The following is a 15,440-nucleotide window of genomic DNA, read 5'->3' on the forward strand; positions in this document are numbered from 1 at the left end:
AGAAAAATGTTGGTTGTATCGTAACGAATGTGACGATTTTCCTGTAGTTGGTAAGGAGAGGGTTAATCAAAATTGTTTCTCTTTGGACTATTTTAATGAAAGATTGTAAGAATAATATTATCTAATATTATCCTTGTGCAACTATGTGCTCTAGTGGTATGACACTCGCTTTCGGATCGGAAGGTCCTGAGTTCGAGCCTCGCACTCGGCGCATAGTTGAGTCCTTGGAAAAGGCTCTTTACTCACATTCTCTCACCTTACTCAGGTGTAAAATGAGTACCTGGCTGTTAACAGCGTTGTCTTTGTCGAATAATTGTAATATCGTCTAACAGGCGACATGTCCCGTCCTGCATGTTAAATGTTGCTGTTGACCAGGTACCCCTTGTAAAGCGCTTTGAGCACATTTAGTGGATATTGCGCTATATAAAGCTCAATCTTTTTTTGTTTAAGTTCAAGCTCAATCTAATGCATTGAAATGGATTTCATTTTTATTAAATTTTGGACAAATATTTGAAATTTCATCCAATGAACCTTTTTAACTGACATTCTTCCAATAATTCCCATGTATTTCATATGATACTTAATTGTATCATAATTGTAACTTAATTGAGGAAAGAAAATGACTGATATTCTAGGATTCATTCCTTGACAATTTCAGGGCATTCGATACGGTGGTCTCCGCAAAAGCACTGACTTGTCTCGTAGTCCAGAGAGGCCAGTGAGATCTGCACAAGTTTCAAGTAGCACAGGTAATTATTGTATGTTAATTTGAGATAGAGTCCTTCAGATTCAATTTTCATGGAAAACAATGAGATATCGTGTCAAGTTAGAATCAAATCTAATCCCACCAGTAGAGGTTAATCACTTTTTTTTAACCCTTTCCATACCAGCCATTTTCAGAATTTTCCCCAAAACTTCACACCCACCCAACACAAAAACAGACATTTCTAACTCAAACAGAAAAGCAACAAGCACATTCTATACGTAATATTGCTCGACAATATGAAACATATTATAGAATGTCAAGTTTTTATAGCTATAGCAAAACGAAATTAAATCTGGATGAGAAAAGTGCACAAATGTGATGATTTCCCAAAAGGTGGTAAGGAGAGAGTCAACCCGTTCACCAAAAGGAAACTTCACTTCTTCTTTTTTTCTTTTTGAGCCTAACCTTGTTACTCAGTATACTTTTTCCCCCTGTGGTGTTTCATTCATCCTGTTTTGTTGATAAAGGGGAAACCCAAAACGTTCATTTGATCTGTTTTTGTAATTAACTTGAAACTTACAATCAATTTCACAATATTATTTATTTCTTCGAGCTTCGAGCAGCAACATTTACATCTTGCTACAAACACAAAATCGTGTCCGGTTTTTAAGTGAAGTGTTAACGTTTTTTATTGTTTTTGCAATTGGCTGAAGAAGAGTTTTGAACCCAAATCATTTGTATTTTGTATTTTTGTTCTTTATTTGAAGCTGTTATTGTCATTTTTGTGCATTACTTTTTACAGTTCACTGATTCCGTCTGTTTGAATGTAGTTTTTTTTTTTTTTTTTTTTTTTTTGGACGACCTCTGTTTCACCCTTTTCTTGGGGCTGCAACCATTTCTGTCTTATTATTATTATTATACAAATAAGCTACACATTGCAATGAGAAGTGTGTTATCAAAATGTGTAAATATATTTTTGTGTTTGCAGATGCAGCAGGCATGTCTGGGTCTCGGGAATACAATAGGCCCTGGGCCACTTCACCTACTCGTAAGATGAAAGTGCGCAAATCAGAAGATCTTTCAGGTGAGTTTCCTTATCGGTAGTGGTCATCGTTATTTTAACAATCAGATATACAACACCAACACACGTACCGAAATACACTCACAAAGACACTCAATGTTCATCGTTTTATTTCAGAATTATATAATTCAAGTTTTACTAATAGTAACGTTTTTGTTATGGACTTTATTTCCTGTTCTTTTGCAAAGAATGGAAACTTGAGTTATTTTAAAGAATTACATAGACATTTCAGTTGCCTTTGATTTATTATTTTTTAAAACAATGACAATGATACCGCTACACCTTGTAACAATGCAGGCTTTAGTATCTGTTTATTATCATCTTTTTAAAAATGTTTTTTAAATGTATTTCAAATTTTAAACACTTTTCATTAAGACCCAATCACTCCCTAATAATAACCATAGTCTGTTCAAGCATCACTTGATTTGTATAGATAAGTATCTGTAGTATTTTTTTCTTTGTATTATAATCATATGCTTAGAACTTTTGAAAAGATATAACATTGAATATAAAATGATTAAAATATGGGAATTTTAAAAGACAGATAGATATGAGACCATATCAAAGATTTGATTAAAGGGAGTGAAAAATGAGCTCAGTTGGTAGACCACTCACTTCACGTGAAAAGGGACCAAGGGTAATCCTAGTTGCAGTCGAAAATTTATTCCACCTCCCCTCCCCCTCCTCCCTGCCCATCCAGCAGTGATTGGGTAGCTTGGTCTGTTTGACCAGATGGAAAGTACTTCATGATAGACTAGCGTCCTACCAAAAGGAGATAAAGATAAAGGGAGTAAATCTGACTCATGAATGAACAACACAAAATAAACAACGCCTATATTATTATGACAATCTAATATAAATATATATGGATTCTGTGTTTACTTGAAAAAGGCCAAGGACCGAAACGTCGTTTGTTTTGTGTTGTTCATTCATGAGTCAGATTTACTCCCTTTATCTTTATCTCCATTTTATTGACTCAATTAGGCACCTCTATTTATTAGTCCTACCCAAAGCAAATGCTATTGTCCGTTTAATGCTATAGAAACTGGGATAAACTCCATCTCTATGGGCTTAATGGCTCTGAAGGACTAAAAGAGGAAGAAGAGGGATTCATGGGATTTTTTTTTTTTAATAGATCACTCCTGATATCCTCTTTTTCTTGTTTGCACAAGTTAACCTTTGTCTTGCTTTTTCTTGTGTTTCTGTGTCACATGAAATTTCATGAATATTGTTTTTTAATCTTTTCTTGACTTGTTTTTTCATTGACATTGAAGTGACCTGAATGTGTTGTAAACACAAAACAAACAATTAACCCTGGCATATGGGGATGTTGTAAACACAAAACAAACAATTAACCCTGGCATATGGGGATGGAAGAGAAGATTTTGATGTATGAGTCAATATATCCGCATTGTGTAGTGCTTGAGTTGTAGTCTGAATTTTTTTTATATTGTAAGAGCAATATTATACTCAACAGGAAAAAAATCTCCTATGTCTAATATTTACTGTTTTAAAATTTTTCATGTCTCAATTTGATTTGAAATAAATATGAGCATACATAATGCATTACCATGCACAATGTGCTTTACAATGTTTTATATATTCCCCCAGCAGCCATATGGACCCATATTTCCATTTTATACAGTACCAATCACCTGTTAGACATACTTTCCATTAACATGTAATACAATTTTTTTTCTTCATATGAAATGGAATATAAAAGCCTCCAAACAAAAGCCTGAATGGAATGCAGACGTAAAAATGAAGACATCTGTTTTTGATGAATTCTGGGAAACCAAAGACGGAGCTGGAGGTAAAGAAAAGACGACAGCCTCCAGGAAATCCCCGACAAAGCAGCTGTCAGCTTCCACACCAGCGAGTGCTTGGGCATCGGTTGGAGTTCTGGTCAGTTATTCTAATGCATGGTTTTGTTTGACAAATATTGAACTTTGTTTTATTATTGCATTTTTCCCCCCTTCTTTTTATATGTTCATTTATGTAGCATATATTGGAGACTTAAGTGCGGCTATGTGGTCTTGTGGTATGACACTCGCTTTCGGATTGGAAGGTCCTGGGTTCGAGCCTCACTCAGCGCATAGTTGAGTCCTTGGAAAAGGCTCTTTACTCACATTCTCTTGCTGTACTCATGTGTAAAATGAGTACCTGGCTGTTAACAGCGTTGTCTCTGTCGGAAATAAATTTCTAATATTGCTTAACAGGCATCATGTCTCGTTCTACGTGTTACATGTTGCTGTTGGTCAGGGAACCTTTGTAAATTGCAGTGAGCACGTTAAGTGGATATTACGCTATGTAAAAGCTCAATTTTTTTTTTAAAGGAAAGTAGGGGGGGGGGGGGGGGGGGGTGGAATTGATAGCTCGTACTGTAGGGACTAATATCGATCCCAGATGCAGCCAAGATTTATCTGTCCTCCCAACAGTTCAGTACATAGATTGTTGGATCTATTAGGCTATGTGGTCATGTGTTATGACACTCACCTTCGGATCGGAAGGTCCGCGGATCCAGACCTGCCAAATACTGCAAAAAGTTTGTAAAATTTCGAAATTTTGGCTCCAGTTTGAGAACTCAGGAACATCTTTAAATCATTAAAACTTAATTTGAAATTAAAGTTAAATTTAATTAAATTGAGCTTTTATGTAGCGCAATATCCACTAAATTTGCTCAAAGCACTTTACAAGGGGTCCCTGGCCAACAGCAACATTTAACATTTAGGATGGGACATGATGCCTGTTAGGCGATGTTACAATTTTTTCGGACAGTCAATGTTATTATTGGTACTCATTTTACACCTGAGTACGATGAGAGAATGTGAGTAAAGAGCCTTCTCCAAGGACTCAAATATGTGCAGAGCGAGGCTCGAACCCAGGACCTTCCGATCTGAAAGCGAGTGTCATACCACAAGACTACATAGCCATAGTTGATGCCAGGCTATATAATAATCTGAAGGATTGTGAAGTGTTAATTAATCCTTGTTAAAGTCAAATGTTGATTTTTAATGTTAAAGCGACTACGATTTTTACCTCCTAAAAATTACGAATTTTAAATTTTCAAGTAGAGGCAGGCCTGGGGTTTATTTTTTTAAATTGAGCTTTTATATAGCGCAATATCCACTAAATGTGCTCAAAGCGCTTTACAAGAGGTCCCTGGTCAACAGCAACATTTAACATGTAGGACGGGACATGCCGCCTGTTAGGCGATATTACAATTTTTCGGAAAAAGACAACGCATTTAATGGCCAGGTACTCATTTTACACCTGATTACGATGAGAGAATGTAAGTAAAGAGTCTTTTCCAAGGACTCAACTATGCGCCGAGCGAGGCTCGAACCCAGGACCTTCCGATCCGAAAGCGAGTGTCATACCACTAGACCACATAGCCGCACATAGCCGGTTTATGTCCCGTTCTGACCAGTGCATAGTTGAGTCCTTGGATAGGCTCTTTACTCATTTTTTTTCTCACTGTACTCAGGTGTTAAATGAGCACCTGGCTGGTAACCTCGTCGTCTGTGTCAACAAATAATGTGCTATCACCTAACAGGCACCATGTCTCATCCGACATGTTAAGTGTTGCTAGTGGCCCCTTGTACAGTGCGTTGAGCACGTTTAGTGGATATTGCACTTTATATAACTGCTCTATTTTAAAATGTTCTAGTTTATTAAATTTTTCAAATAGACAAGCATGCTATTATAAGAAAATCAAGCAATAGTTCCTGTCCATTTGATGCTATAAAACCGAGGCGACCAAAAGAGATAGGCAGAGCCACCGCGCACGACCCACTTTCTCTGCTGGGCTTAGTTCTGCGCACAGACGACCGCTCGAACCAACTCTCTCTCTCTCTCTCTCTCTCTCTCTCTCTCTCTCTCTCTCTCTCTCTCTCTCTCTCTCTCTCTCTCTCTCTCTCTCTCTCTCTCTCTCTCTCTCTCTCTCTCGTGTCTATTAGTTGTTCGCCCATATAAATATATATATATATATATATATATATATATATATATATATATATTATATATATATATATATATATATATATATATATATATATATATATATATATATATATATATTATATATATATATATATATATCTCTCTCTCTTCGCAGTCTTTTATAGTTCATTTCCCCCTCTATCTTTCATTTAGTTATGCCGGACCAAAAAAAGAAATCAAATGGAAAGAAGAAGAGGGGGGGGGGGGGGGGGGGGGGGGGGAGGAGGAGGAGGGGAGAAAGTAAGGAGGCAAGTGATATTTCAATATTTTCACTTCATAACGGTAATACAGTCATTGCCGATTAATTTGATGATGAAAAAATGACTGATGCAACTTTGATTAATACCGTGATTAAATGAATGGTTAGAATTTTGGAGGGGGGTATCTGATGATGATGATGATGATGATGATGATGATGATGATGATGATGATGGTGATGAGGTGAAGGGGAGGTTGATGAAAAGGAGGAGATGAGAAGGAGAATTGTATTGATGGTGTTAAATATGGTAACTTACAATTTCTAGCAAGATGATGTTGATGTTGATTGAGAGGTGAGCTTTTTTTAAGAATTAAGATAAATAGAGAGAGACGCCAATTTTAAATTTGGCTCACAGGAGTTTCAGACACCACTCGTAGGAATTTCAATGCCGAAAGAGGAATTTCCGCACACAAGAAAAAGGAATTGGAATGGTATTTGGCATTGTGTTTACATATTGTATAGTTCTAAATAGATAACTGATTAGAATTATACTATGATACATAAACACATTGCCAAATACAATCCCAAAGTTTCCTTATTTCAAATGAAGTAAAGCACCAAAATCAAATGGTAGAGATTGTAGTACTGGTGGTAGTGAGGATGACGTGGTGTTGGTGGTTGTAGAAATAGTGGTAGTGATGATGAAGATGTGATAGTGGTTGTTGTTGTAGTAGTAGTGGTAGTAATGATGATGTGGTGGTGGTGGTGGTTGTAGTAGCAGTGGTAGTGATGATGATGTGGTGGTGGTGGTAGTGATGAAGAAGAGGTGGTGGTTGTAGTAGTGGTGGTAGTGATGATGATGTGGTAGCTGTTGTAGTAGTATTAGTGGTAGTGATGATGATGTGGTGGTTGTAGTAGTAGTGGTCGTGATGATGTGGTGGTTGTAGTAGTAGTGGTAGTGATGATGTGGTGGTAGTGGTTGTAGTAGTAGTTGTAATGATGATGTGGTGGTGGTGCTTGTAGTAGTAGTGGTAATGATGATGTGGTGGTGATGGTTGTAGTAGTAGTGGTAATGATGTGGTGGTGGTGGTTGTAGTAGTAGTGGTAGTGATGATGTGGTGGTGGTGGTTGTAGTAGTAGTGGTAGTGATGATGATGTGCTAGTGGTGGTTGTAATAGTAGTGGTAGTTGCAGTGATGATGATGTAGTGGTGGTGGTTGTTGTAGTAGTAGTGGTAGTGATGATGTGGTGTTGGTGGTAGTTGTAGTAGTAGTGGTAGTGATGATGATGTGGTGGTGGTGATTGTAGTAGTAGTGGTAGTGATGATGATGTGGCGGTGGTGGGGTAGTGTTAGTGGTAGTGATAATGTGGTGTCGTGGTTGTAGTAGTAGAGGTAGTGATGATGATGTGGTGGTGGTGGTTGTAGTAGTGATGATGATGTGGTGGTGGTGGTTGTAATAGTGATGGTAGTTGTGGTAGTGGTATTGATGATGATGTGGTGGTGGTTGTAGTAGTAGTGGTAGTGATGATGATGATGTGGTGGTGGTTGCAATAGTAGTGGTAGTGATGATGGTTATAATTCTAGTGGCAGTGATGATGATGTGGTGGTTGGAAGGGGGGGGGCTGTCCTTGGAAGAATTTGACCTCACCGGAATTTGACGGCAGTTGCTCCAGACCAGAGTTTTTTCAGGTGAAACCGGAGTTTTGGCATCACTGAATAGACTATCAATGACAATTTCATTTTGATGTGTACAAGTACAAGATCATCCGGTTTTGTTTTGACTCAAGGCAACAGTTCAAGGTTTCGCTCGACGGCAGATGATGGCTTAGATGACACTATAGTTTTTAAATTACCTTTAAATTATTTTTCAATTGCTAAATTAGATTTTAAAGATACACACAACAAACATCATGGTGGGATTGGCAATCACAATGAATATATATCCATGAACAGAAATAATAACAAACGACGCGATAAATTCATTGTATCAACAGGTAATCCAGCGTAACTGTGGTGTGTAATGTGTACACACAAACTTTGTTGACAATCAAATTGGTCGCGGGGTTTTAAATTTTAAGCCCAGCAGAGAACTCGCGCAATTCGGTTGGACAGGCCCGATACTATTTTTAGAAGGCCCTGTATAAAACCAAAGCTATACTCTATTTACATGGGCTTCATAGCTGTGAAGGACAAATGGCAATTGCTTAGTATCCTTTGGATAGGACACTTCCTTTTTTGTAAATTGCTTTCTGCAAGATTAAACAGACCCAGCTACCAAAATAGAAAAAATCTCCACTTCACCCATGTCATTTATTTGTCTCCCTTTCTTGCCTTAAGAATTAATTGTAATATCGCCTAACGGACGTTATGTCTCGTTCTACTTGTTACATGTTGCTGTTGGTCAGGGACCCTTTGTAAAGCATTTTGAGCACATTTAGTGGATATTGCGCTAAATAAAAGCTCAATTGTTTTTTTTAAGGATGCCAATGAAGTGTACACCAGCCCAGCCTTTACACACCCTCATGGACATCGGTCAACGTCCAAATTTTCAGAAGAGGACCTCTTGGCATCAGAGACAGTCAGACCCTCACTGCGATCTGAATCAAATGTTGAATCCTCCAGTTCTGCTATGACTAGGTAAGAAAGCTTTGAAAATTGATGAATGTCCCTGTGACAATATCCAATAGCTTTTAAAATTGATCAATGTTACTGTGACAATATCCAATAGCTTTGAAAATTGATGAATGTCCCTGTGACAATATCCAAAAGATTTTGAAAATAGATGAATGTCCTTTTGACAATATCCAATAGCTTTTGAAAATTGATGAATTTCCCTTTGACAATATCCAATAGCTTTGAAAATTGATGAATGTCCCTGTGACAATATCCAATAGCTTTGAAAATTGATGAATGTTACTGTGACAATATCCAATAGCTTTGAAAATTGATGAATGTTACTGTGACAATATCCAATAGCTTTGAAAATTGATGAATGTCCCTGTGACAATATCCAATAGCTTTGAAAATCGATGAATGTCCCTGTGACAATATCCAATAGCTTTGAAAACTGATGAATGTCCCTGTGACAATATCCAATAGCTTTGAAAATCGATGAATGTCCATGTGACAATATCCAATAGCTCAGGCGATCCCACCAGTAGTCGGTATTTTTATCTGATTGACCCCCTGTCCACCGAGCATTGATTGAGTAGATGGGTCTCTTAGATCTAAATTGAGTATTTATATTGCGCAATATCCAGTAAACGCTTTACAAGCTGTCCCTGGCCAACAGCAACGCTTAACATGTAGAATGAGACATGATGCATTTTAGGCAATATAACAATTTTTTTTTTGGACAGAGACAACACTGTTAATGGCCAGGTACTTATTTTACACCTGAGTACAGTGAGAAAATGTGAGTCCAAGGGCTCAACTATGCGCCAAGCGAGGCTCGAACCCAGGGCCTTCCGATCAGAAAGCGAGTGTTATTCCACAAGACCACATAGCTGTACTTAGATCGAGCACAATGTACTTTGCAATATACCAGCATCCTCTCCAAAGACAAGCAATTGCTATTGTCCTTATCCATGCGATATAAACAGGAATAAACTCCAGCTCCAGGGACCTCCTCTGGCTCTGATGGACTCTACTGTGACAATATCCATCTGACCCCCTGTCTACCCAGCAGTGATTGGGTAGATGTGTCTCTTAGATCGAGCACAATGTACTTTGCAGTATACCAGTACCCTATCCAAAGACAAGCAATTGCTATTGTCCTTTCCATGCTATATAAACCGGAATAAACTCCAGCTCCAGGGACCTCCTCTGGCTTTGAAGGACTCTACTGTAACAATATCCACAAACTTGGAGACTCAAAGTATTTTTTTCTTTGTTCTTTTAATTAAAAAAAAAGTAGTAGTAGTCCTTCAGTGATAAAACCAAAAACTAGAGGTGCCTACATGATGGAGCCAATAATATGGAGAGAAAGCTGGTTGGCTATTGAAGTTATTGTGGTCATTCAAATAATTTTTCTTTTTGGCGAGGAGCACATATTAGCAGGTCTGATTTAAAAAAGTAAGATGAATGGGAAATTGCTATTTACGTTGAATTAATCTTTATTGCAATTTGTGTCAGTGCATGACATAATCAGTCGGAAAGTGAAACTTTTGGATTTGCATTTTTTTCCATTTTCTGAAAGAATATGCTCCCCAAAGCATTTTAATCTTTATTTGAAGTAAATCGGGTGATTTTTCATGAAGTTATGGTTAGATGTATGGGAAAGGTATCCAACAACTTTTCTCAAATTTCATATTTTTTCAACTTGCTGGCTGTAATACATATTTAGAAGTGAAATTAAGCTTTGATATTTCCCCAAGATGTACAAGAAGGTATTGATTTAATCATTCATGACGAGAACTCATTTTTGATAAAAATTGGCCTTCTAACTACACTTGGCAATATCTCAGTTCAAACTTTTCTATCAGCCGACGGTTTTTGTCATTCACTGTAACATTTATCTTGATATTTTGTATATTAGCAGCAAACACAAAAAGTAAGATGAAGATGAATGGGAAATTGTTATTTATTTTGAATTAATCTTTATTCCAATGTACTTGATATTTGTATATTAGCAGTAAACACAAAAAGTAAGATGAATGGGAAATTGTTATTTATTTTGAATTAATCTTTATTCCAATGTACTTGATATTTGTATATTAGCAGTAAACACAAAAAGTAAGATGAATGGGAAATTGTTATTTATTTTGAATTAATCTTTATTCCAATGTATCTTGATATTTGTATATTAGCAGCAAACACATCCGAGGTCCTCGATTGGATGCCCAAAGACACAGGCAGGAAATGGCAAGGGCCCTGAAGGAGGCAGACAGGAACTCGGATGACTCTGGGGTTGGACAAGAGTTATCTTACTTGGATGAACCTGATGCTATTGAATTGTTAGGTGAGTTCGAGATTGGTTTGAGTAACGTGTAATATCAATACATTGTTATATAGGATCCTCTTTATCACAGATTGGTTTGAGTAACGTGTAATATCAATACATTGTTATAGGATCCTCTTTATCACAGATTGGTTTGAGTAACGTGTAATATCAATACATTGTTATATAGGATCCTCTTTATCAAGGTTTGGTTTGAGTAACGTGTAATATCAATACATTGTTATATAGGATCCCCTTTATCAAGGATTGGTTTGAGTAACATGTAATATCAATACATTGTTATATAGGATCCCCTTTATCAAGGATTGGTTTGAGTAACGTGTAATATCAATACATGTGTTATATAGGATCCTCTTTATCAAGGTTTGGTTTGAGTAACGTGTAATATCAATACATTGTTATATAAGATCCTCTTTATCAAGGATTGGTTTGAGTAACGTGTAATATCAATACATTGTTATATAGGATCCTCTTTATCAAGGATTGGTTTGAGTAACGTGTAATATCAATACATTGTTATATAGGATCCTCTTTATCAAGGTTTGGTTTGAGTAACGTGTAATATCAATACATTGTTATGTAGGATCCTCTTTATCAAAGATTGGTTTGAGTAACGTGTAATATCAATACATTGTTATATAGGATCCTCTTTATCAGGGATTGGTTTGAGTAACGTGTAATATCAATACATTGTTATAGGATCCTCTTTCTCAAGGATTGGTTTGAGTAACGTGTAATATCAATACATTGTTATATATAGGATCCTCTTTATCAAGGTTTGGTTTGAGTAACGTGTAATATCAATATATTGTTATATAGGATCCTCTTTATCACAGATTGGTTTGAGTAACGTGTAATATCAATACATTGTTATATAGGATCCCCTTTATCAAGGATTGGTTTGAGTAACGTGTAATATCAATACATTGTTATATAGGATCCCTTTATCAAAGATTGGTTTGAGTAACGTGTAATATCAATACATTGTTATATAGGATCCTCTTTATCACAGATTGGTTTCAGTAACGTGTAATATCAATATATTGTTATATAGGATCCCCTTTATCAAGGATTGGTTTGAGTAACGTGTAATATCAATATATTGTTATATAGGATCCTCTTTATCAAGGATTGGTTTGAGTAACGTGTAATATCAATACATTGTTATATAGGATCCTCTTTATCAAGGATTGGTTTCAGTAACGTGTAAAACACTTTGAGGCCTTGGCCACTACAGAAATACCTCTCTCTCTCTTTTTTTTCTCTCTATCTCTCTCTCTCTCTCTCTCTCTCTCTCTCTCTCTCTTTTTCTCTCTCTCTCTCTTTTTCTCTCTTTCTCTCTCTCTCTTCTCTCTCTCTCTCTCTCTCTCTCTCTCTCTCTCTCTCTTCTCTCCTCTCTCTCTCTCCTCTCTCTCTCTCTCCTCTCTCTTTCTCTTCCTCTCTCTTTCTCTCTCTCTCTCTTCTCTCTCTCTCTCTCTTCCTCTCTCTCTTCTCTCTCTCTCTCTCTCTCTCTCTCTCTCCCTCTCTCTCTCTCCTCTTCTCTCTCTCCCTCCTCTCTCCCTCTCCTCTCCTCTCCTCTCTCTCTTCTCTCTTCTCTCTCACTCTTCTCTCTCCTCTCTCTCTCTCTTCCTCTCCTCTCTCCTCTCTCTCTTCTCTCCTTCTCTCTTCTCTTCCTCCTGTCTCTCCTCTTCTCTCTCTTCAATTTTGTCACACCTGTTCATTCTCCCCTGAAATAATCTATACATTTTTAGACAATTAATTATTAACGTTTGGTTTGAAGGACCTTACCAATAACTCAAATGTTAGAGAACTCACATCACAAGCAAAAAGATTTTGTTTTTGACTAGTGCTTCAGAGTAATTAGTAATTAAGCCCATGGAGCTGGAGTTTATTTTCAGTTTCCATAGCATGAAACGGACAGCAGTAATTGCTCGCTACCCTTTGGATAGGATGCGTCTATTGCAAAGTACTTTCCCCCCAGATCGAACAGACCCAGCTGCCCATTCATTGCTGGATTATTAGAAAAAAAAGTTCAACTTCACCTGGAATCGATCACGGTTCCTTTGCATGGGAACCCAGTGCTCTACCAACTGAGCTATCATGACACAAGAAAAGGTCATGGTATTGATCTCAGGTGCCACCGACATTCAGATTTTTTTTTAAATTGAGCTTTTTTATATAGCGCAATATCTACTAAATGTGCTCAAGTGCCATACAAGGGGTCCTGGCCAAAAGAAACACTTAATATGTAGGACGAGACATGACGCCTGTTAGGCAATATTACAATCTTTTTCGGTTAGAGACAACGCTGTTAACGGCCAGGTACTCATTTTTGACCTGAGTACGGTGAGAGAATGTGAGTAAAGAGCCTTCTCCAAGGACTCAACTATGCACTGAGCATGAGGCTCGAACCCAGGACCTTCTGATCCGAAAGCAAGTGTCATACCACTAGACCACACGGCCTTGACAGCAACTGGGGTAATTTCTGGCTCTTAGCTAGGGAATTAGGGTAAAATTGTGCAAATTAGTGATGAAAGCACCAAATTTGGTACAAAGTAACTTGAGACCACTATTAATCGATGTTGATATAGAACCACATTGAGAAATTCCTCTAACAGTGTGAAATAGGGAGATGAAAATCCGCCTATATGAGCTATATTAAAACAAAGGGACGTAATCCATGAATTATTTGTTGACAAATCGGCGCTTTATAAATATATTATTTTTTAGCCGTGTACGCGGTTGATTATTTTGGCTTAAATAATTATCATTGTTTAAAAATGTGCCTATATGTGATATAGGACCGTATGGGCCGGTAGTATAGCTTTATTATGAGGACTGGAAAGGGGGGGGGCGTGGGAGAGGAGGAGATGGTGCTGGTATTAGTTTTACTTGTGTTGTGTTGGTCGTCATCGTGGTGAAGATGATGGTGGAAGTGATGTTGGTGATAATGATGATGATGATGAGGTGATTGTGGTGATAATAGTGGTGATAATGGTGATGATGTTGATGAGGTGGTGGTGGTGGTGATCTTGGTAGTGATGATGATGATGAGGATGATGAGGATGATGATGATGATGATGATGATGATGATGATGATGATGATGATGATGATGACGAAGACGATGATGATCAGGATGATGTTGATGATGATGTTGTGGTGGTGGTGATGGTAGTGGTAGTGATGATCATGATAATGATGATGATGATGATGATGATGATGATGAGGTGATTATGGAGATAGTAGTATTGATAATGGTGGTGGGGATGATGATGAGGTGGTGGTGATCTTGGTAGCGGTGATGATGACGATGATGTTGATGATGATGATGATGATGATGATGATGATGATGATGATGATGATGATGAGTATGGTGATGATGAGGTGGTGGTGGTGATAGTGGTATTGATTATGGTATGGTGATGTTGGTAACTATTAATTTCGAAAATGAAAGACTTTCTTGGTGACGTATATTAACATTTTTAGATGATTAGGATCCAACAAAAATCATATTTATTAGACAAATGTCTGTGGAACACATTTTTCTTGGGAGGCTTGAGAGAATTCAACAGCAGCCTTTTCTAGTTTATCCTGATCTCTTTGAATTCTTTTAACGGCGCAAGATAAGCCAATACCTCGTTGTCAGTATTTTCAATGGCAATATGTTCAAGAAAACCATATGTTGTCTTATTGAAGGCTAAAAATGTTTCCTTTCCTGAGGTTGGCCTGGTAGGACCGGCTGGAGTCTTTCTCTTAACCTGATTGGGTGAACATACGACTGGGTGCAACCTCATTCACAGCATCCTTTGCTATACATCTTGATTAATTCTGGCAATTTATGGACTCTCTCTCTCTCTCTCTCTCTCTCTCTCTCTCCTCTCTCTCTCTCTCTCTCTCTCTCTCTCTCTCTCTCTCTCTCTCTCTCTTTCTCTCTCTCGGCTCTGTTCTGTACTTGAATGTTTTATATATTATAGCATGGCTCCAAAAAGGAGCCCTTTTGTGAAACACACCGAATAACAACTTGCAACAACCTAACAGAAAACATGAATAAACAACTCTAAACAGATGATATTTTATTAGACTTTAGTAAATCATTTGATAAAGTCAATGACCATACTCTGGTTATTAAACTGCGGATATATGGAATCATGAGTAACACACACGACTGGATAATGGATTTTCTCACTAATCGTAAACAACTGAAAGAGCAATGTCAGACTCAGCTCCAGTACTACAGGTGTGTCCCTAGGTACCGTACTGGGTCCCCTCTTGTTCCTTATCTACATCAATGATTTACCTGAAAGATTGTCGCTAGGAACTCAACTGAGACTATTTCCGGGTGACAGCCTTTTGTACAGACCAATAAGGCATAAGAAAGATTCTGAAATTCTTCATCGGGACCTAGGTTCCAGAAAATTACCAACAAAAGAAAGATAATACACAATACACAACAACACACTAGAAGACGTCACCAAAGCAAGGTATCTCGGA

At 37.5% G+C, this 15,440-nt stretch overlaps 1 protein-coding gene across 10 annotated transcripts in view; it reads left to right on the forward strand.

Annotated features, from left to right (window-relative positions):
* LOC144979657 (uncharacterized protein C8orf34 homolog) overlaps nt 1-15,440 on the forward strand; it is a 59,006-nt gene that overhangs the window by 6,565 nt on the left and 37,001 nt on the right. For 7 of the 10 annotated variants that reach the window (XR_013646751.1, XM_078926492.1, XM_078926493.1 and 4 more), the window contains exons 3-7: nt 659-749; nt 1,695-1,790; nt 3,511-3,692; nt 8,468-8,625; nt 10,797-10,948. Coding sequence is in view for 8 of the 10 variants with exons in the window: in XM_078926492.1 (XP_078782618.1) it covers nt 659-749; nt 1,695-1,790; nt 3,511-3,692; nt 8,468-8,625; nt 10,797-10,948 (679 nt within the window). In the remaining 2 variants the exon portion in view is untranslated. The remainder of the gene's footprint in view (nt 1-658; nt 750-1,694; nt 1,791-3,510; nt 3,693-8,467; nt 8,626-10,796; nt 10,949-15,440) is intronic. The other 3 variants (XR_013646752.1, XM_078926489.1, XM_078926491.1) reach the window with 1 other exon arrangement.

This window comes from Berghia stephanieae, chromosome 9 (assembly GCF_034508935.2).
Source record: "Berghia stephanieae isolate SIO BIC M18660-M18661 chromosome 9, UCSD_Bste_1.3, whole genome shotgun sequence".
NCBI classification, from domain to species: domain Eukaryota; kingdom Metazoa; phylum Mollusca; class Gastropoda; order Nudibranchia; family Aeolidiidae; genus Berghia; species Berghia stephanieae.